This window comes from Toxotes jaculatrix, chromosome 19 (genome assembly GCF_017976425.1).
Source record: "Toxotes jaculatrix isolate fToxJac2 chromosome 19, fToxJac2.pri, whole genome shotgun sequence".
NCBI lineage: Eukaryota > Metazoa > Chordata > Actinopteri > Toxotidae > Toxotes > Toxotes jaculatrix.
Genome location: NC_054412.1, coordinates 9,083,761 through 9,105,810, shown reverse-complemented (window position 1 = coordinate 9,105,810; position 22,050 = coordinate 9,083,761). Strand labels below are relative to the sequence as shown.

The 22,050-nt window shown below is 43.4% G+C and overlaps 1 protein-coding gene across 4 annotated transcripts in view; it reads right to left on the bottom strand.

The window, feature by feature from the left end:
* Window positions 1-21,640, bottom strand: part of stxbp5a (syntaxin binding protein 5a (tomosyn)) — an 84,387-nt gene extending 62,747 nt beyond the window's left edge. For all 4 annotated transcript variants that reach the window (XM_041064291.1, XM_041064292.1, XM_041064289.1 and 1 more), the window contains exons 1-2: window positions 21,358-21,640; window positions 18,986-19,083 (exon numbers count right to left, since the gene is read on the bottom strand). In XM_041064291.1, the coding sequence (XP_040920225.1) occupies window positions 18,986-19,083; window positions 21,358-21,495 (236 nt within the window). In that variant the 5' untranslated portion in view covers window positions 21,496-21,640. The remainder of the gene's footprint in view (window positions 1-18,985; window positions 19,084-21,357) is intronic.
* Between the last annotated feature and the right edge of the window lie 410 nt (window positions 21,641-22,050).

Below are 22,050 nucleotides of genomic sequence, written 5' to 3'. Positions count from 1 at the left end.
AGTACTGTCAATCAGGCATCACCTCTGTACAGATGGGAACTGATTTTCATACCAGTGCCATTATCGATTCTGCTTATGGGCCTGATTCTTTATTGATCCCTTAACGATTCCTGATCAATCCCCTGTGTGGAAAAAAAGTAGGCCTACTCAGATTTTCAGCATCAGCTCAACTGTTTTACTGTCTGAACAGTGTAGAAACAGAGGTGGAAAAATGAACCATGCTATTCACTGTACTGCATGATGGTTTCAAATGCCTCCTTATAAGCAACAAAAACTGTACCTCATTAATAAAATAATTCACAACTGTGTGACTCTCAACACTACACGGTGAAGATAAAATATATATTTTATCTTAAGATGAAAAGCTTTAGATTGGCATGGCTTTTCATCTGTGCATATAGCTCTGATTTCTTATGTAACTAGTGAAATCTATGATATAAATGAAATATGAACCACATCACTGCCAGCTCTCCAAAGGGATACTTGTAATTTCTTTGCACACATACAGTTCTCAGCTCACACCCATGTTGTCATTGAACTGTACATAGTGGACATGCTCACTATGAAAACAGAAACACAAAAGTGTTCAATTCATAAAGAGGCTATCAGATAGTCCACAGAATAGGGTATCTGTGGCCAGCAGGGCCACTGAGAGGAGCGAGTACAAAACTCTCCTTCTCGACAGACTTTCATTCTCCACCCAGTTACAATCACTGTCTGCTTTACACAACTGAGAAATTAAGGACTGAGAGAAAAGACACCACAAGCCAGAGAGGGAGAAAAAAAAAAGGGAGAGACACATAAAACAGTTTTAAAGACAAAACCCAAGTGGACATTTAAAATGACAAGGGAGAGAATCATTTCAGGAGAAACATGGTTTGGCTTTACACAGAGAGAAAAGAGGGAGAAAAAAGAAGGAAAGAGAGACAGTGAGGAAGACACCAGCTACTGTGGGACTAAAAGTCTGTGACTGGGTTTCCTCGTCTCTATGAATAATGGATGTGGCGATTGGGAGCCAGCATATGCATTTAGATGGCTTTATGTATTACCCTCTCAAAGTGGTAGGGAGGAAAATGTTTTATAAGAACGTAAGTTAATGCCAAATTAACCTTTAACACATTCACACTAGGATCATGTGTCTTTGTTCTAATACAAGCTCCAAATGCAATGAATTGCATCCAAACTGAGGAGCCTTCCGTTAATCAAATTAGAACAGTGCCAGGTACTGGACTCTACTGTACTGTACATCAGCAGGTGTAGATGGTTAAATAACTGGAGCATTAAAATGAATGATACATCATTTACAAAGCTGGAAACACTGTTCAAACCAACACAGCCATTAACCCTGTTCGTGGAGCTATCCTCGCCAAATTCCCAACACTATCCCAAAGCAATCAAAGTGTACTGTACTGCACTGCTCTCTCTTATTCCCTCCTCCCGCCACACAAACGCACACATGCACCCTCTGGCACTGATATCAAACAAATCTTTTCAAAGGTAGGACCGCGGGAGATTAGCCACTGCTGGCCTCTAATATGTTTCAATGTGCCAACCAGCGCAGAGCCAGGCCCTGCTTTCAAGGACAGGTACCTGTAAGCTGCCAACCCAGCAAGAGTCAGTGCATTGCCAGCCGTGCAGTAACACTTGACTGGCTGTATACTCACATCTCAGAAACTGGTATTTAGTGTGTGTGTGTGTGTGTGTTAGAGATCGACAGTTAAACTTAAAATCATTGCTCAGAGATGGCATAAGAGGGAGGAAGTGGGGTAGAGTGTGCCTCTCTAGAACTGGTCAGGACAGAATTAATCTGATTTTGTGCCTCATGTGTTACTCAAACACAAACACACACACACAGTCAGACGCAATGACAGCATAGTTAGAGAGGTCAAATGAAAGGCAAGCTTGAGACAGACGCACCTAGGAGAGGAAAGCAGACGCTACAATCACAAAGAGCATACGGGACTGCAGATTTCTGTACGCGTAACAGAAGAAATTACATCATCACACTGGCACTGCGATGAATTTAAAGACCTATAACACTGGCATCTATAGATGTATTATGACTGATGGACTGAGTTATCTATACAGCACTCTCTCTGCTGGCATCCATTCTGTTGTGTCTGCTTTAGGATTAATTAGACACACTGTTGGTACATTGTATGGCTGTCATTTTGCCAATAGCACGCTGGAGAAGGGCATCTTGCCAAAAGTGTCATGCAGCATATAAAATATTAATCGGAGAGCTGTCCTTTGCTCTTTGATTAATGCGAGACAGAAGGCCAAGTATCCCCAGAACTGAACTGGAGGCTGCCAGTGAACTACCGCACGCACACACACATAAACACACACAGAAATACAAGCACTGCTGTGCTGCACTTTGTGAAGCATCTGCATTTTCTCTCCACCCTTATCTTTGACACACAAACGCACACTGAGGGCAGCAGGGTGGGACAGACAGTCGGGACGATGTCCTTCAAGATGCCCTGGGTTCGTAACCATCTTTTCTGCTGAAATGTTCCTGGGAAAGAAGCTGAATCATTAACTGCTCTGTGCCACTATTCTGCAAAATGCAGAATCCTATGCATCTATAGGTTTTCAGAAAGACAAACTTTAGACAAGATGTGCAAGAAAAAATACACAAGTAAATAAAATATATTGGTGTTAAGCAAACCTAATGAAAATACAGAGTGGACACTATGTAGACACACATGTCTACATAGCTGTGAGTTAACAAGCCTCTCACAAACATGGGTCTATACAGCACTTTGCAAAAAGTCAGCATGCAGTGTAACATTTAAAGTGAACCGTGAGAATGTCTGCTGTGTCCATGTCCATTTTGGAGTATATCAGGCCTCTATTCTGCTCAGTGGAACCTGATGAGTAGCCTTTACATTTTCATGTTACTTACTTAAATGTACAACTATGAATGACTATGCCACTAGACCAAAGGTCAAAAGTTTCATGGAAATCATTACAAACACTGTCTGGGGATCATGAATATCTATATTAGTTTTAATGGCAGTCTAATATTTTTGCCCTCAACCTGCTGAACCAAAATAAATAAATAAAAATAAAAATCCAGCTTTAGGGCACAACAGCTGATCAAAAATACCTCCAGTAAATGTATTAAAATCCTGACCCTGACCAAGACAAGTGACTTAAAAATGAATGGGTGAACAGACGAATATGAGAGTACATGAGAGAAATTACAGCACTTTTAAAGGATAGAAAGACCTGGCTGGAAAAACAGACTTACTGTGGATTAATGTAGGTGATGCATTAGATTGGATTAAGTAATTTGGCGCTGCAGGAAAAGGAAGATATTCTTCCTGAATGACGGGATTAATAAAAAGAGCACACATTCACACAGACAAACACACCATGCACTTAATTAAACAACAGCACTTTGATGACTCACACGTCCATCTGTGCATAATAAAAAAAAAAAACTGTGGCCATGACACGCGCTCAAATACCACAGTACATGTTTATGCGTTACCTTCTTTCTGTAGTGCCAGGGATTATAACAGAGAGGTTAAGAAAGAAGAGAGAGGATGGAGAAGAGACAGGCACGCACATAATCACATCACACACACCATATACAGGCCTTCAGGGGGAGGGGTCTAGAGAGTGAGTGCATAGTGCAACAAAGGCAGTTACATAAGTCAAGAGGATTGTCCCTGTTTGTGAGTGTGTGTGTGTGTGTGTGTTTATAGACATGTGTCGTGCAGTGCAGAGGGCGCACAGGCCGGGATGTATTCTGTTTCATCACTGTGCGTCAGGCAAAGTGCCTTTAGTGCGTGGAAGACGAGAAAAAGTGCAAAGGAGTGAGAGCACGAAAAAGAAAGAGAGTCTTCCTCGCTCTGCTGCTAATCCCCGCTGTCGCCTCCCCGCCTCTCTCGCTCATACCATCTCTGTCGTCTTTATCTCCATCGCCTCTCCCTCTGATCTCTCTCTTCTTATTTCCACCTCCCTTTTTGGCCATCGCTCTTTCAGGACGTCTGCTAGGTAACCCGACCATGACGGCTGATTTTCAACAAACACACACACACACACGTAACTACACACATGTAACTACACCGCAGTTTCTGAGCTGTTTGCCTCAGACACAGGAAATACATGACTTGCAATAAAGGTATTCTTATGTGTTGGCAACCTCACTGGTACTTTTCTTTGAAACAGGAAAAGAGATCATGGCTCTGTGTGTGTGTGTCTGAGTTTGCATCTGTGTCTATACAGATTTATTTGCAGCATCTATCAGTTTTCTCTTCTCTTCCCAGACGTTATCAATCCCAGAATTCCCCAGTGGGACTGAAGACATTTTCAAGGCAGTAGTTTTATTTCTCCATGTCTGCCCTGACTGAGCAGGAAAGAGGAGTCACGTCAAATGTACATATAAGGTGAATTTCAAAGTAAATGGACTTAATAAAAGTGCTACGCAAAGCTATTAAATTACAAGCCAGCCAGTTTTTCTGTTGTCATTCTACAGCATTTACAAAACTTCACCAGGTATAGGCTGTATTAGATTGCATTTATGTGCATATATGCACATTAAATGAGGAGAGCAAAATACTGAAAACCATTTAATATAATATAAAACCACAACAAAATACAGACATCCAACAAACGTATCTATTGCAGAGCTGTTGTATTGCAATCCACACAGTTACTACTGAAGTCATGTGTTTCAAACGTACTGGCATCATTCACAAAGTGCCTATGCTCAAATGTATTTTGAGAATTTCTTCTCACTGTCAAAAGGTTTAGTCCATATTAGTCTTTTTGATTAAAGTCATTTTAGCATTCAACTGAAACACACCTCAACCTGAGGCAAATACAATAATACCAAAATGAAATACTGGAGCCGCTTTGTAGAGTTTAAGGATGAATGTAATTTATGCACATTTTTCTGCTATGTTTCATCATGAGTTGCATCACAGAGTTAATATGTTTTTAGATTACACATTTTGTTTGTGGTCTTAAATTATTACTTCTTTCCAAGCTGCAGCCAAACATGCAATGGCTTTAAGCTGTGATGCCGTGACAGCCAATCATATGTGGAAGAAAAAAAAAGAGTCATATGAATGCTGATCATGGTTTCAAGTCTCTAGTCATACACACAGTTATCCAAGATTACTACTTACGAGTTCGACTAATCTATTTGACCTCTGTAGTCAAAGAACAAAGTTATAAAGGATTAAAAGATCATACGATGTACTGGCTAACATTTTGTTAGCCTGGAATAATTAAAGCTGCAAAAACATAATTTTCTGCTTGTTCTTTACAGTAGAGATGAAGAAGCATTCACATTTCTGAAGTTCTTTCAGCCTATTGTTTTTGGTGCACAGTGATGATATTTATTCGAAAACGAAGGATTTCAGCTGCAGAATCAATATATGTCTCACAGGACCAAGGTGGAAGATATTTGTCACAACAAACACCACAAAATGTCTATAATCTTGTAAAATGTTTGGTTGCACATGCTTTGTTTTCCATTCTCATTTGGACAGTTCCCAGTTTTTTCAGCTTTGGTAAAGCGTCAAATTAATTTTGCAGAGATTCACAGGAGCTGTGGAAGCATTAATAGAAAGACCTCTGGGAATCTCAGCCCCACAGGTTTTATTCAAAATTATTCGGGGAGTGTGTCTGAGGCCCAAAACTGTCACATTACATTAGCGTCCAAATCACTGTTAGCAAACAAAACGATTTACAAGCGCAAATGGAAACAGACGCTCACGTACAAATGTACACATATACTGACAGACGCTCGCTAACGCATAAACACAAACGTACATGGACGACAGAACATAGCTGCTTCTTACCTGGCTCTTCTCTATATTCTGACGCTCAAGCGACCTCATACATATAGAACGCACATTCATGTGCACGCACACAAACACACAGTAAATGCACACACACAGGCAGAACACTGCCTGCTACAATGGCCTTAGCCATTAAAAATGCATGGCACTGCAGCAACAGTTTCTAAAATTGAGCACCAGGGCCAGCTGCTGATCGGTACGCTGAGAACTGCCTACAGAGAGCAGGATGGAATGTGAAATCACTCCCACAATGTCATCTCAGTATCAGACAATAAAAACTTACTTTACTTACTGTAAAATATACAGTTTAGCCAATAACACTGAAGCTTCATTGTCTGTGACTTAACGGTCAGAAAAAGGGTTAACAACACGTGTTATCTGGCTGAATGCTAATATTGTCAGGTCTGCGGCAGTGGCAGCGAGGGTTAATACGCTCACCGTTGTCCTCCTTCATCGTGTTATCAGCAATCATCGACACCCGCATCTAATGTGAAAGCAAAAGCGTTGCCAAGCACCGGACAGGAAGAGAAATCAGGCCAATAGACCCCAATCGAGGCTTAATGGGGGCCTAGTGGTGCAGCTAGCTGAGACCTCTTGCACAGCCTGTTCATCATTCACTCCCGCTGGTGTCTGGGAGATGGCAAGGGCTTCTGGCTTATCAAACAAATTAGCTGCTTCATCACTGAAATGAAAGCAGTGATGCACAAGCTGCAAGGTTGTCCTTTCCTTCACAGGCTGTGCTTGTTATGAATCAAAGAAGCAAAATGCATAAAGAAAGGATGCTCTGCAGACGGCTTGGTGGAGACAGGGGGATCTGCAGTGCTCTGTGTGCTGGGTGAGAAACTGTGGGCGTCTCCCACCTCCTCGGGGTCTGACACTTCTTTCTGCTCATACAGTGGGCAAAAAAAAAAAACAACGTGTGGTGGCTTCTGCTTGGACAGCGGTCTGATTACAGTTGGGTCAGGAGCCAATTGTTGCCCTTCCAATCTCTGCAAACCCCACCCACACAACACCAGGGCTCTGAGTCACAGAGCTGAATGGCTGCGACCATTCTGGCTCCACTCCATATGCAGACACTCCCACAGTGCACTTTATCTCCTTCTAATTTCTCTTCCTCCTCTTCACTTTTCTAAACTTAGATGCAACTTCGTCAGTCTGCAGTGATTTCATCCCTCCACTCTTCCTGTTGCTTTTGCTCCAGTCTCCTCTTGCTGCAGGGGTTCAGGCCTAGTTTGTGCTGCACTGAATGACAAACCAAGGACACATCTGCAGCACTTTTAGGTATCTGTATTTTTACAGCTTTGCACCATGTTGATGCTACTTCAGGAATCTGAGGTGTTGTAAAAAAAAATAAAATAAATCACAGAATACATCCCTGCTCATCGAGCCCGCCAACTCCCTCTCTCTCTGGATGATGCTGAAGCAAACAGACACAGTGTACTACAGTGCTTTGTCTCTGGACAAACATAAGTGGAACTACAGTCTTATTCTCCCCCACCCTCCCTTCGTCCCCTCCATACGTCCCCTCGAGTCTTGAGATGTCTGTCTCAACCCTTTTGCCCCTCCCCCGCCGTTCCCACATTTCACATCACAACATAATCCACATTCTGATTCAATCATACGGAAAAGCACAAACAGCCCCTCGGCCAGTCACATTCCACACACAAACACACGCTGGACATAAACAGCCTCATCCACGCTTAAATATAAGCCTATATCACACACACAGCAGGCTGAGAGCTGAGGGGGGGGGGGCTGCGTGCATGACAGCCATGTGGCAGGGCATTAAAGCCTGAGTCATCACGTCATGCAACACATGTGTGTGTGTTTTCCCCACTGGCACTCAGCATGACGGCATACTGAAGGGCGGCCTACAGAGGAGCAACAGGGGGGTAAATATCATCGCTGCTACCAGCAGGGCGGAGGAAGACAAACGTCAAGATTTGCGTAGCTCTTATTGACAGGCAAAGGCTGAGCCAAGTCCTGGGCAGAATCACAGCCTCTGTCAGCTAAAGTTGGTCTAGGACAACGGCTTTACTCCAGCAAAGTCCATTACTAAAATGCCATCTATTTAGGCTAGCAGCAGTGAGGCTTAAGTCGCTGAGCGGATATTCAGAGCCCTCTCTCTTGAGCTGCAGAAAATTTCCAACATTTGTTTGCGATGCTACTGTCAGCAAGAGAGGGAAGTAGAGAAACACTGCGGGCCTGTGATGGGCTGTCAGTCAAGGAAGACAAAATAAATGGCAGATCCCAAAGCTGTGATCAAACTGAGTTCAGCTGTATTCGCACCAAAAATGATCATTTTTTGGTTCAACTCAGCACACACATCACTTCGTCCTCAACAAGCACTGTGGGTGAAGCTGCTTCAAGGATCGTGATGTGCCAGTGCCAGTTTGTTTTCCGACACATCAAAGATTTCTCAGATAAATTAAATTATGTAACAACCTCACACAATGAATCACTGTTTCCTCCACAAGTGCAACTGGATGAATTTGGAGAATTTGAAATGTACATTGTTTAAACCTGCACTAACAGATTTTTTGGCCATTAGGGGGGCAGCAGAAACAAATCATAAAAACAGCCCTAATATATCCTTTATAATAGCTTTATAAGAGTAGTTAACACATTCATAAAAGCCATAAATAGAGACCTGTACCAAAAGTATAAATGTCAAATTAAAACTCTAAAGGCCCTCACCTGGTTTAACTCCAACCAGTTTGATGGCATCATACCAAAGGTTTCTAGGTAGTTTGACCTAAAGGGGAAAACGTGCCTCTCCCCAACCTCACTTTGGTTAATTTTCAAATAAGTGTAGAGGGCAGGGACCAGTTGAAGGGCAGTGTTTGACTACTCTTAAATTAGTCCTTCCACCTCGGTGAGAAATATTTTTGTTGGGAGAACATAGTCATGAGTTGAACAAATGACTGTGCCAAATATTATCTTAAGGTAAATGTCATAAGCACTTTGTTGGGCAGGCATACAAATGTAAACACCAGTTAACATTTATTGTGCAACAAGGAGTGCGTGCTGAAAGCAGGGCAGTCTTTCTCTCTGCTTGAGGGGATTTAGTGCAGTTAAAACAGTAGCAAGTGAAATATGTAGTTATAATATGTATTCCATAATATGCCTAAAAGCAACATTACCCACATGGCCTCACTGGCAGTCTAGGCTTGTTAGCTACAGCAGACAGAGACACTAATATTCTCCAGCTGGAGTTGGTTTAGTTGAGTATGTGGAAATTAGCCTTTAGCAAAGAAGGTAAAAAAGCATGAAATAGAACAGTCGGACTCAAATTGTGTAACACTACGTCTGGGACCTAAGCTTTATAGCAGTAAAACTATGGTAATAGTGTGTGCGCGTGTGTCTGCTGCTGTAACAGATGGTTCACCTGGATGCTGGTTCTGCTGGATGTTAAGGCCTTGCTGAGGCTAACTACACATAAATACAGAATCATGGGAAAGGACACACGGCCACTGTATGTATGCAGCTGGAGTCACATACAGCTCTGTCTCTGTCTGCAGGAGCCTTGGCACACACATACACCCACATCTCAGCACACACAAACGCAGTGACAGGCAATTCCTCAAGGTCTGGTACCTTGGGAACCTCTTCTTTGTGTGTGCCTGTGTGTCCTGAGCTGTGTGTATGTATGTATGCGTGTGCGTGTGTGTGTGTGTGTAGAGGACCTTGCAGACAGAGACAGAGTGTCTAGATTTTAGTAAGGTCATAACCAACCATTTACACAGCCCATGGCCATTAGGTGCTCACGGCTTGTCGCCTGCACACCTTCAAACCAGAACCGTCTCTGTCTCTTAACACACCTGTTCTACTACAGACACACAGCAGCTCAGGAAAGGGCTGTTGCAGCAGTACAATCCTGTCCAAGTAAGCAAGTGTATACCTCACTGACTCAATATCAAGCAGCATGAAGTATCACATCAAACAACAGTGAAAATGACAAGCAGAAAAGAATTGCAGTGCCAGATATCACAGTCCTAAGGCAATGACACAGACTGGCAGACTAAGCAGATCTTTCACTAATTAGTTAAAATGAGTGCAGAAACAATTAGTTAATTAATCTATTAGTCAATAAACTGACAATGAAGCAACAACAATTCAACTGATTAATATTTCAAGTCATTTATCAAGGAAAAAGGCCAGACATTTACTGGTGTCAGTTTGTGAGGATTTGCTGATTTCCTTACATCTCATATGTGTGAGTTAAAAGATGCAACTGAAGAAATCGTTATGCTCATTTTTCAGTATTTTAACCTTTTTACACCTGACCATGTTTGGTACAAAGTTTGCCGGACATCACATCATCATGATAAAACATTAAAAGTTATATTAAAAGTTACATTACAAGTATCCCTTTATGTGTAGGGTAGATGATCTGATTAGATATTGGCATACCTCACTGCATAAATATAAGTAAGTGCAAGCAGTGAACATTAAATACACATAATCTCTTGTCACATAAGTCTCAGTATCCTTGGATATGGCACTTGGCAGAGGAAGGCTTACAATGAGAAATGATAAGAAAACATATGAAACATCAAAATCGGAAAGGAGCAGAGACCCCCGAGAGAGAGTGGAAGATTACCTACAGTAGCCAGACAAAAATAATGAGCTGCAGAGAATCAGCAGGGGGACCAGGAGCACAGAAAATCAGTAAATCCCATTAGAAAAATCCTACAATCCTACAAGAACTAAACAATTATATCCCTGCGAACGTGAATTATAGAAAAAAAAAGCAGCATGCGGTACAACAGGAGATGAAATAAGAGAAAGAATAAAAGAGAGAGAAAAGACTTCACAGTTATTTCAGCGGTGCAGCCCTGTGGAGACCTAGAGGTCACATGAAGGGCAGGGAGAAAAAGCGAGATGACAAAATCTTTGTGCTTCACAGCATTCAGTAAGCCAGTCCCCCTTACAAGCACCACAGGGACAGTGCCAACCTGACAGCATAAGTTAGACTCAGCCGTGCCACACTTCCACACCTCGACGACAATGTCGAGCAAAACCACCGAGTGTCAGCCATTGACACAAATGTTTTATTCAAACAAACACCTGAAAAGACTTTCTTTCATATTTGTCTTATTTTTATCTCATGAAATGCAGTATTTTCTTTCAGTCAAGGAAAAGCCTTTTCATTCAGTCAGGTCACCTTGAGAATAAACAGAAACAGTAACTCAGGTATGACACACTTTGTGTTTCAGTTCTTTCCCTGGACAGCAGGGTGCATAGAAAGCTTCAGACGTAGACCTGTGGACGAGCTCATGCTTACAGACCAGATGTCACTTCTCAACAACCCCCAAGCACACGCTGTGTGTACTGAAGGTAATTGAAAGACATCACGTTCTTATTCAACCTCAAAAACACATTTAAATTGATCTCATACGGGTAGGTCTCTGTCGCTGTCATGTAAGATTTGATACATGACAGTGACATTCCACTGAGATTTAGAGCACGTATGATGAGGTGATATTTATATCACTGGACAGGCAAGAGCTATCAGTGCACGCCATAATCTGCTCAGGGCAAGTAGCAACAACTTGTACGTAGCGATCTGCTCAACTCGGCCTTATTTATAGACAAAGGGCAACTTGGATCAAATGTTTTAGCTTTGACAGTTGTTAAAGAAATTGCCGGGTATATGCAACGAGAAGTACTAACATTTAACCTTCAGGGAATTTAAGGAAGCATCACGATAACCAAAGCCCCAGACTTACAAATGAACCACAATTTGTAATCAATAGGAGGCATAGTGTTACCACATGCTGTGTACACAAACCACAACTTCTGATTCACACACTGTGCACAATGACACCAAACAAATCCAATAGAGTTCACAGGCTCATTTACATTGGAAACTTGACTCCTGATGATGAGGGATCTCTGTGGTATGGGGACTGGACAGTGGTTAAACCCCCTGGTCATGAGAGCACTGTTACAGTAGAGGAGCATATTGACCAGGACTAATATGAGCACAAATCAATACAGTGGGAACACGGCCCTCACAAGTGGCCCCAGCTATGCTGAAAAAGCAGTTGTTTGAAGTAAATCCTGTCATAAATCACAACAGGCTGACAGCATTGTGTGTCCCTGGTTGTCACTCTCTGCAAGGCCGAGGGGCGCAGCGAGTCCGGTTCCGAGAATGCTGCACCCACTATGGTTATGATGGAGCTCAAATATCTCAAAACTGAATGTGAACGTCACTCCTGAGACATTTCCCATGGTGTGACCATGGAAACTCGGCTAAGTTCGTCCATCGCTCACAGCTTCTTATGTTCACCATCAGCTGTCACAAGCAGCTCCGATATGCACGCTCCCTCACTTCCGCCGCCAAGTTAATTACCACTATTCAAAGTCTCACAGCTTTCAATGATTTTCTAACTGCAAAGATAGCATGTCTGTAAAACGCTGCCTACAGATCTGCAGAATCCATCTTCAAGTCTCATGTCAAGTCTGAAAGTACTTTTCGTTATTTTGTGTTTACTCTCAATTAATGCTATCTAATTAGCACTTCAAAACATTATGACAAGCAATCCCACAGCAGCAAACACTATATAATTTGTCTGATCAAAACACGGTGGCTTCAACCGTCCACGAGCAGTCAGAATAGAGCCAACCATCAACCAGTGCAGTAGGTACGCCCTCTGAGTGTACGTGCACAAATCTGAGCCCGTTTATTCTCTCCAACCCACATGACACCGTGTATTTACGATGAGCCACTCAAGCGTTGCCTGCCGTCTGTTGGGAATAATTAGTGCACCGGTTGGTGACCTCTCAGGCGCTGCTGCTCCGTCTCACACACACACACGCACTACTCTACAGTTTGCTTTCTTATTATTTTTGTGTATAAGCTGATGAGATATGTGGGAAAATCAAACAACAGAGGGATTTTTAAACATGAGGTATTTCCTGCTTCAGTGAATGATGTGTTTATCTCTGGTTAGAAGATCCTGATTTTAAAAAAAAAGGCCTTCATGACAAAAACACGCACGGTTTCAAACAACACTTACTTAGCATTCCTCCCCAACAGCAGCCCTAGCTGTTAACCTTTCCCCAGGTCCTCGAGATTTCTTGTCCTCCAATAACATTGCTTTCTAGCGAACAGAAATATCACACTGCTTCCTAAATTGGGATGACTCACTGGAGGAAGAGAGGCTGTTATGTGTTTGTGCTTGGATGAACTTTTTTTGTGCGTGTGCACTGTGCCATTAGTGAACCGGTAAAACACAACTTTCCTTCACAGTCATGTCTCTTCACTTGAACATGCGGACACACACACACACACACACGTGGGACTATCACTTCTGGCAAGTCAGGAGCCAGCAGAGATAGGAGACAGGGAGCAAGGGGAGTAAAAGCTGGAGTTAAATGTACACTGAATTATTGAAGAGAAGCAACATGGCAGGACAACTTTAATCATCCTAAACCCTGATCCTGTTTGGTGCTTGTCAAGGCTGAAGGACTTAAGCAGGACACACTATCAGGGCATTGGACAGAGTGAAGCAGCAACTACATTGTTGTGGTAACTGATGCAGCAACATTTTCCATTTCTAAGAACCGATAGAACAGAGGATGCTGAATGCTTTTTAAAAAGAATGAAAGATGAAACCTGGTACACAAGGGGTCTTTGATTAAGTGTACTTCACTACAGTGCACAGGTACATGCACACAAACATTCACAGTCACGCACACATCCTTTGTTCCAGTAATGGTGTAAAGTTGATGTGCACTGAACTGACGTGAAAGCCACATCTCGGCAGCTCTCCGGTGACCTCACCATGGACTCTACTTTTAACCGTTTTTTTTTTTTTTTTTTAAATATCATCCGGCAGACACAATCCGACTCCTCCAACTCCATCAGCAGCTCTTTACACATACGCACACACCATTAAACTCTCACATCAGATGCAATAAGATGACTTAATTTCAAGCTATTCTCTCTTCTTTCTCTTCCCCAATCCTTGTCCCACTTGTGTGAGAAGTAAAATGAGGTCAACCGGGATGAGATACTCATCTCTCTTGATTTTGTGTGATACCTCTATTCTTTCCCAATCCTTCATCCCCCATATGCTACTGCTAGCTAACCCGCTAACCACTGACACAGAATTTTCCTAGATATCATTACAGGAGTGCAGACACAACATTGTTGTTGTATATGGTAAACGAGGAGAGGTGCATGTATCGATCACACATGTGCAAATTTAAATCATCCACACATACAGCGTACGGTGCACAACACAGTGACGACAGCTGCAGCTTAACGGCTTTGATGAGGCCGTTGCTGTCTCAGTCAGCCTCGTCTTGGCACATTGCATAACTGAACACAGACACAAACACACAACCCCAGGCCTGGTCTGCACTGTAGAGTGCCATCTAGAAGAGTTAGCTTGCAACTAGCAACCCCACTGAGGAGAGAGCAAAGAAGTCTCTGACGTTATTGTCTCTGACGATACAGAAGACATGCCAATAAAACGAAACCAGAAAATCGCTGTTATCCCTAATGACAATCAAAATCGATTACCATCATCACAGACATATAAATTATATACAGTCAGTCTGCTGTTTGATCCGTCTGTGAACTATTCTATGAAACAAAAAGCTTATTTCACATTAGAATCCCCCAGGAATTTCTCACAAACATTGAAATACACTGAAATTCCCAACAAAGTTTGCTCACAAAGAGAAATATGCATACAAATAATCTGTGAAGCTCTCTGGTGCTAATAAGCTACAATTTAACACTTTCATTTCATTTGTATGCACTGTACCAACGAAACCCTCAACATCTAATGCTGAGCTAAAACTGCTATTTCAGTACTTTCAATATCTTTCTCATTCAGTAGTCCAGTCCAAGCAGTCATGGCTCAGTAAGGTTCTCCTGTGACTGTAGACAAAGCTTGAAGGGTAGCACAGTCACTGAGTGAATCAGAAGGAAGATTAATGGTGAAGATATGTCATAGTCAGTCTGTGCTATGAAAAGCTGCACAAGGCTACTGCCAGTCACAGCACTTACTGCAGAGCCTGTGTGTGTGTGTGTGTGTAAATGTGTGTGGTCAAAGTTGTCTCTGCAAACATGTGTGCACCCGTGTCCACCTACATGTGCAAACGTTTGCCATTCTGCGTATGTCTGTGTGTGAACATCCACTTACACTGGTATATAAGTCGTCTACCATCAGGTGCATGAGTGTGTGTATGCATAAGTGTGAATGCAGAAATGTGTGTGTTACCTCTGCCATATCCAACTGTCTATCCTGAAATAATAACTCTGTCTGTGTGTGTGTGTGTGTGTGTGTGTGTGTGTGTGTGTGTGTGTGTGTGTGTGTGTGTGTGTGTGTGTGTGTGTGTGTGTGTGTGTGTGTGTGTGTGTGTGTGTGTGTGTGTGTGTGCGTGCACGCCCACATTGGTATGTGTGAGTCCAATGATGTCCTGCGCCTGCCGATGAGATAATCTGGCAGAGCATGGAGTGACAATTTGATCTATTGATCTGCGTCTTGCTGGCTCACAGGGAGTCTCTGAGTTATAGTGCTGCCATCTCTCGTGGCCACCACCAGTAAAGAGCCGTCTCTCCGGAGAGGTGAGCCGCCACATTGTTACACACACAGCAGCAGAACACCCAGGAAATAGACACACACATACACACACACAAATGCATGCACGTACAAATGCCTATGGTTTAATAAAGATTTGCTGCCAAATTCGGCTGATAACAACTGCAGCGCCATGTTTTCTCCCAGGCAGAGACAAACTCTGCTGTTAGCACTGCGCTGTACGTTCCATGGTGCTCTGGAAAAACAGCTCATTTCCACCCGTATTACGCTCAACTTGAACACACATAATGAACCAGTAGGTTACGGGTCATTGCTGGTTGTTTCAAAACCAGAGTCAATATAGATATCTTGCTGTTGTTTGAGAAATGTAAACATGTTTGTTATTTAACAACATATGTCACACAGTGTGTGTCGTTTAACACAAGCCGCAAACAACTTTGTCTAAATATAATATGGGCCAAAATTAACTGACTAAGAACAGCAAGTATCTGACCAAAAACTAATGACGTTCCATAACCCTCCCCACAGGTTACTGAACACTTTAACCTGCTGTATAAAAAATGCATTTCTTGCCGCCTACATACAGAAGTATAATAATCTACAATGTAATTCAGACTCAAATATTAGACAGGATGTATAATATTTAAATCTAAAGGTGTAGCTTAGACTTATTTTAATCTTACAAAAATATTGGCGAGAGTGTTTCCCCTCAGATTAGGCTACACGCTTTGGTTAATTAAGTTTTTTCATTTTCAGACTGGCGGATCTCAGTTAACATCACCATCTGATGAAGGCTCATAATATCATCACATTATATGACTGATACATGGACGTGGCTAATTGTGTTATGTTCTTGTGTCTGTTGTCACTGGCTTTATGAAACTACCACTCTGTGTCAACAACCTGCAGTTGATGTTTAACATCGTATGTTGTGCCATGGCTAAACTTAAGGCCAAAGAGTCATGTGTTGGGTGATAAGTGGCGTCAGTACAAAGAGGTTTGTTCTGTCTGGTCAAGAAATAAAGGACATACAGAATATAGATCTTCGACTTCTTTCCTGCTCCCTACCTCTTATCACAAACACTTTGTCTTAACACTGAAAACCAAAACAGCTTTGTTCATTCCACATTTTAGAACACAGCATTTCTGCTTATTTCTGAAATTACACTGCTAATCCAGTGGGTAGCTAATATGCATGGACTGCTTGCACAGCAAAACCTGTTTTCTAAATGCTCACGACGTCTTTTTGCTGCTGAGATTTTGTGTAGAAAACAACTGAGAGTCAGTGTGTGTGTGTGTGTGTGTGTGTGCGCACTTGGGCATATCTGTCTCAGTGCATTACCACACACAAATCAATAAGGATTCTATTCTTGGCCATTAGATCTTGAAGCAGGGCCTCCCTCACTCTTTCCTATCTATCCCCCCCTCTCTCTCTGCTCTCCCTCGTCTATCGGCCTGTCCTCTCCGCCGGCTCTCCCGCCAACCTCTTTCTCTATTCCCCTCTTTCCCTCCTCCAGACAACACCAAAGGGACATTGTCATCTTCCCAGCTGGACAGTGGAGGCAGCAGCAGAGTCAGTGGCGAGCATCAAACACGGGACAGTTTTTGGGGGGATCACAGAAATGATTGGCTTTACGGCTAGAGGGATCAGCCGTTTCCACAGAGGATTCACGCACGCACACACAGACATGTACGCACACATTCACTCGCGCACACATGTACACATCCACACACACCTCCTGCTCCTGCTGTAATTCTCAGTCCTCTGCCACGCTGCCAGGCTGAGGCCCTTGATCTGCCACTTCCTGTAATCCTCCATGGGAGAGGGGTGCAGCCAAATGTCCTGGCAGGCCAGCCAGGCAAACAAGCACACATACCCACAAACACGCACAGACACTGATAGCCGTGAGTTGCCACTAACTGCAGAAATAATGACCTCCGGGACATAGATGTGTATCAGTGCAGGAGTCCCCCGGGATGTCTTTCACAAAACATGCAACCTGCCAAAACTTTACCAAAATCACATCACATAAAAACCCACGAGCTGCAGCACAGCAACGCAAAAACTATGAATCATGAACTCTCCATTATGCCCCCTTCATCTGTGCCACGCTTGTATCGTTGTCATCAGATAAAAAGACAGGGCTGACTGAACAGCAAATGACAGGGGAAGAGAACCAGCACCAAAGAATAGATGGATGACTCCCGACTCACCGTCCCCTGACTCCGATAAGACTCTATCTGATCCACATCACTCAAACACAAGAGAGATTCCTCTGTTCATTCAATTTCAAAGTGACCAGCTTCAGCCAATAGGAACCATCTGACAAGATCATTTTACCCATGCTCGGGATAGTCAGGGGGAGAATACATTTTGATCTGTAAGGTTTTTGGTTATGGGCTTCTTTCATTCAATGAGTACAGCTTTTCCCTATACTGGGTTTACCCAGTATTGCGCTCAAAGGAGTAGCAAGCAAGACATAAGCCCCATTAAGCTTATTCACCAGTTCCTGCATCAGCCCTGACATAGTACTTCTACCAAAGGAGGGATTTCATCTCATATTTACTAATACATGTGTATCACTGACAGAATCTCCTCTGCTTTGGCTGAAGAAACTCATGGTTTCTGTTGAATCTGTAAAGCTTTAGGAACATTTAGTCATCGCTAGAAAATGCGGTACATCATTATATCCTCTGTCCCTCTCAGCCTCCCTTTAAGAAGAACAAGAACACATACTAAAGTCTTTTCATAAGTCTGGAAAACACGGCTCTGTAGATTTAATGCTCAACCCCCTCTGCCTGTGAGAGTCTCTATTTGTATCCTCACCTTTCCAGCACAGGTGAACAAGACTGAGTCACAGCCATAGATGCCAGCAGGTGGGAACGAGGGACAGCCAGGCGGACAGCTCTTCATCACACTGTAATGAGCTGGCAAAGGTTGTCGGACAGGCAGGAGAACACATGGAGGACCTGTAAAAGCAGCCTGACACAGGCAAGCTCGCCGGCGTTCTCTGAAGCTATACGACTCCCTGCGGTGCCATTTCATCGCAAGCTGTTGTCCCTGTTTGTGTAAACGTCCTCTTATTGCAAGAAAGCTGACACAAGCTACCTCAGCCGCATACTTCATTATGTGGCTAAATGTGGACTTTTCAATGACCTTTCCTGCGATTTTAAATGTGCGAGCGAGTGTGCAACAGTGTGGTAACATCAGTAAAAGCAGTTAAAATGTGGAATTCAAGGGATACTGGGGTAAGCATGTGCCTGCTTTATGGTTTAAGTATGATCTTATCATGTGACAACATCTGGATCTTGGACTTTAAGGTTAAGACGAGCAAAAGATTTTAGTCTTGATACTGAAGCTCACAGGCACATACACAGCTCCAGGGGACTGTCAACCCTTGGATGCTACCGAAAACTCTTCAGCACACTCTAAAAATACACTGAAACCCAACCCAAACTTAAATCAGCATCCGACTATGGCAGCTTAGACATCTGTTCACTTACCTGCTGCTGCTGCTGCCTCCCAGGGACGCAGCTACCCAAAGGAGTTGCCACAGGCCACACTAACCTATATCAGCTCAATGGCAACACAAAGGATACAATCTGAGAGCTCCACTCTGGGTGCCGATGGCCAGTATCTTCTGCACAGGGTCAAACGCCATAGATGACGGCTGATAGGGAAAGCCATGACGGACAGTCTGGGAGATATGGAGAAAATTGAAAAACAGAAAATGTGTTAGAGAGAATATCAATTTGCATTTCACAGCAGGGGTGTTGTTTTGTCAGAGGATGTCACACACCTGATTTTGATAAACAAATGATCCAGATGGATGTGTAAAGTGTTAAGATACAAAAATGTAAAGCCTGAAGCTGCGCAGAGAAGAGACAATGTAAGAAAGGAACAAACGCTCTTTCCATGCATAGGTACTCTGTTCTTCGTGATAGGTTGATACTTGGCTTTGCTATTTAGGATCCTTTTATAATCATGGACCTATTTTGAGATTTCTTCTTCCTCATTTCTCTCTTTTTATCTCGTTTTGCTTCTCTCACCGCCTCCCACATGAAGTCGTGATTACACTGAAGTGTGGAAATAAAATATACAGAAAACATACCAATGAGGAGCATTTGGTTGTGATCTGTTGCAGGGGGCCTTCTGCAGGAGCGCATTACATTGCAAGGTGTTCCTGTTTTTATGTCCACCCTCTGTATATGAGTGTGACTGTAGTTTTATGGCCTCAGTCAGCCGGTGGTGGGCTGTTGGATTTGTTTGTTTAGCAGCAGAAGGCTAAAGCACGTTACATAAGAAGCACTCAGTGCAGCAGAGACACCTGCCTTTCTCACAGAGAAACATTGCAGCGAGTTTGTGTCCAGACAGACTGTGAAGGTGCAGGAGGGAGGCTGGAGTCTTCTTCAAAGAGACTTCAATCAGATGCCTGGCTGTTGACGGACATATTTAGGCTGCTGTGGCAATCAAACCTGTAATCTCTCTGCTGGGCCTCCAAGCCACTAAAACTGCAATATCCCCTAAGCCCTAAGGTGTGTTGATTTGACTCTCGATTATCTTATCTAGGTTTCAAGTTATTACTTCAGGTACTCTAACTTATTACTTCTGACCACTGTTAAGATGATTACAGTTTTAAAAAGTTTTGGTTTGTGGTGTCAAAAACAGCCAACAGCAACAATAATATGACTCCTCCAGAGGCACACAAGGGCTCATGTAACACAAGACAAAGCTTACCAGTGGCAATGGACTGTGGCAGCTACCAGACCTAAAGTGTGTTTTCAGCACCCATATGAAAGACAACTGCTCAAGCTTGTATTTCAAAAACCTACAATTATCTGGCACAGCTATAAGCAATTTTACAACTGAAAAAAAAAACAAAAGAATATATATTTACAATCCTAAATATGTGGAAAAATCAACAGCAAGCACACAGCAGTGTCAATAAAAAAAGGCCACACCAAGCCATTAGGGCACACTTAGGGAAATCCTGATTTAACATTATAATGGGTTAAGATGTCGAATGCACAGCATGTAAATTGCATGAGTGTTTATTAACCCCATCCGTGTAGCCAATTCAGATGGAGGAGGGCAAGCCTTTTTTTTTTTTTTTCCCAAACAGGCTCCCACTCTCTTCAGGCGCCATCAGTTCCCAATGGATCAATGATCTGGGGGCAAAGTAGAGTGTGTATATGTGTGAGGGAGACAGAGCAAGAGAGAAAAGAGTATGCAAGGTGTGTGGGAAAAAGGAGTGGATGGAGAGAGCAATAAGGTGGTGGAAGAAAGGGATGGAGTGACGCTGTGAGGAAAAGATAATGTGAAAGGGGAATACACGCACTCACTTACACACACATCAACCAGAAACCACGGTTTTGCTAATCCAAACACAGCACATTATGCAAGAGAGGATCAGATTGGCCCAACCCCTCCATAAGACAGTTCATGCCAAAAACACATACACCAAACGATGGTATTTGCACAGAGGATACCCTCTGTTACCATACACAATATAACGAGCTGTTTAAAAGAAAGAAAATCCGAGTAAAAGCACATGCAACCAAATAGGAACTTAGTGATGTTTATTGTCCTGTCGCCAGAGCGCTCTGGCCATACTGTATGCGCATTGTAAGAAGCTATGTTATTCTAAGTACCATGCCTTGGACAAGCACAGAACGCTTCACTGATCCTCTCCCTAAAAGGGAATTTTGCCAAACGCGAAATAAACCTTCAACCAGCCGGTAACGGTTGTAGTTCAGAAGCTGACTACAGAGCAAAACGCTTTGCCCATTAATTTCGTTTCATGTGGAGAGCTCACTGGCACCTGCTGTATCCTGAGATGGGATAAGTGCAGCACAAACTGGGAACAATAAAAATTAAAATAAATAAATAAATAAAACCAAACCAACCAAACACGCGGAGGGGCTGTCTGTGATGAATTCAGCTTTGTAACAAAATCATCCGTCTCACCCACCTTGCAGAGCTGGAAATGCTCGGACTGGAGGGTCTCCTGGATCAGATGGTTCTCCTGTGGCCCCACTTGGACAGACGGGGTGGAGGAGGACACCTCTTTCAAGCCGTCCAGCACCTTCCTGATGTTGAACTTCTTCATTTTCAGGCTGCAGAGCACAGAATGGAGATCACCCGCAAAAGATACAGGGGATAGCCACTTTCTCTCTCACACACACACACACATGCAGACATACACACACGCGCTCGCTCTGTCTTCTGATTTCCTCTGTAAATCTCACATTTTAGTGCTTGTTTTTTAGCGCAGTCTCCATGCTGGAAGGCTCTGGCGCACACTGCTCAGGTCGCTACTTGACGTGAAAACCTGGAGACGGGCTGCTGGGATGTTCGTGAGTCGGTGTAATTTTGCTCGGAGTCCGTGCTGTGCCCCACTGCGTCTTGGTGGCTCCGCTCTTCCTCTCTGCGTCCCTCCCCTCCCCTCTTGGCTGTGTGCGCCGCTCAGCCAAGGCGGAAACGCAAAGCAGCGGTGGTAGTGGTGGTGCTGCTGCTGCTGCTGACGCTCTTGCGCATGTCTGACAGAGCAGAGGCTTCGACACAAATCCCGCCACCTTGCCAGCTCTCTTTCTCTCTCTCTTTTCCTTTCATCTGCCCCCCTCCCAGCGACAACACCCCCCCTCCCACTCTCTCTCACGCACAC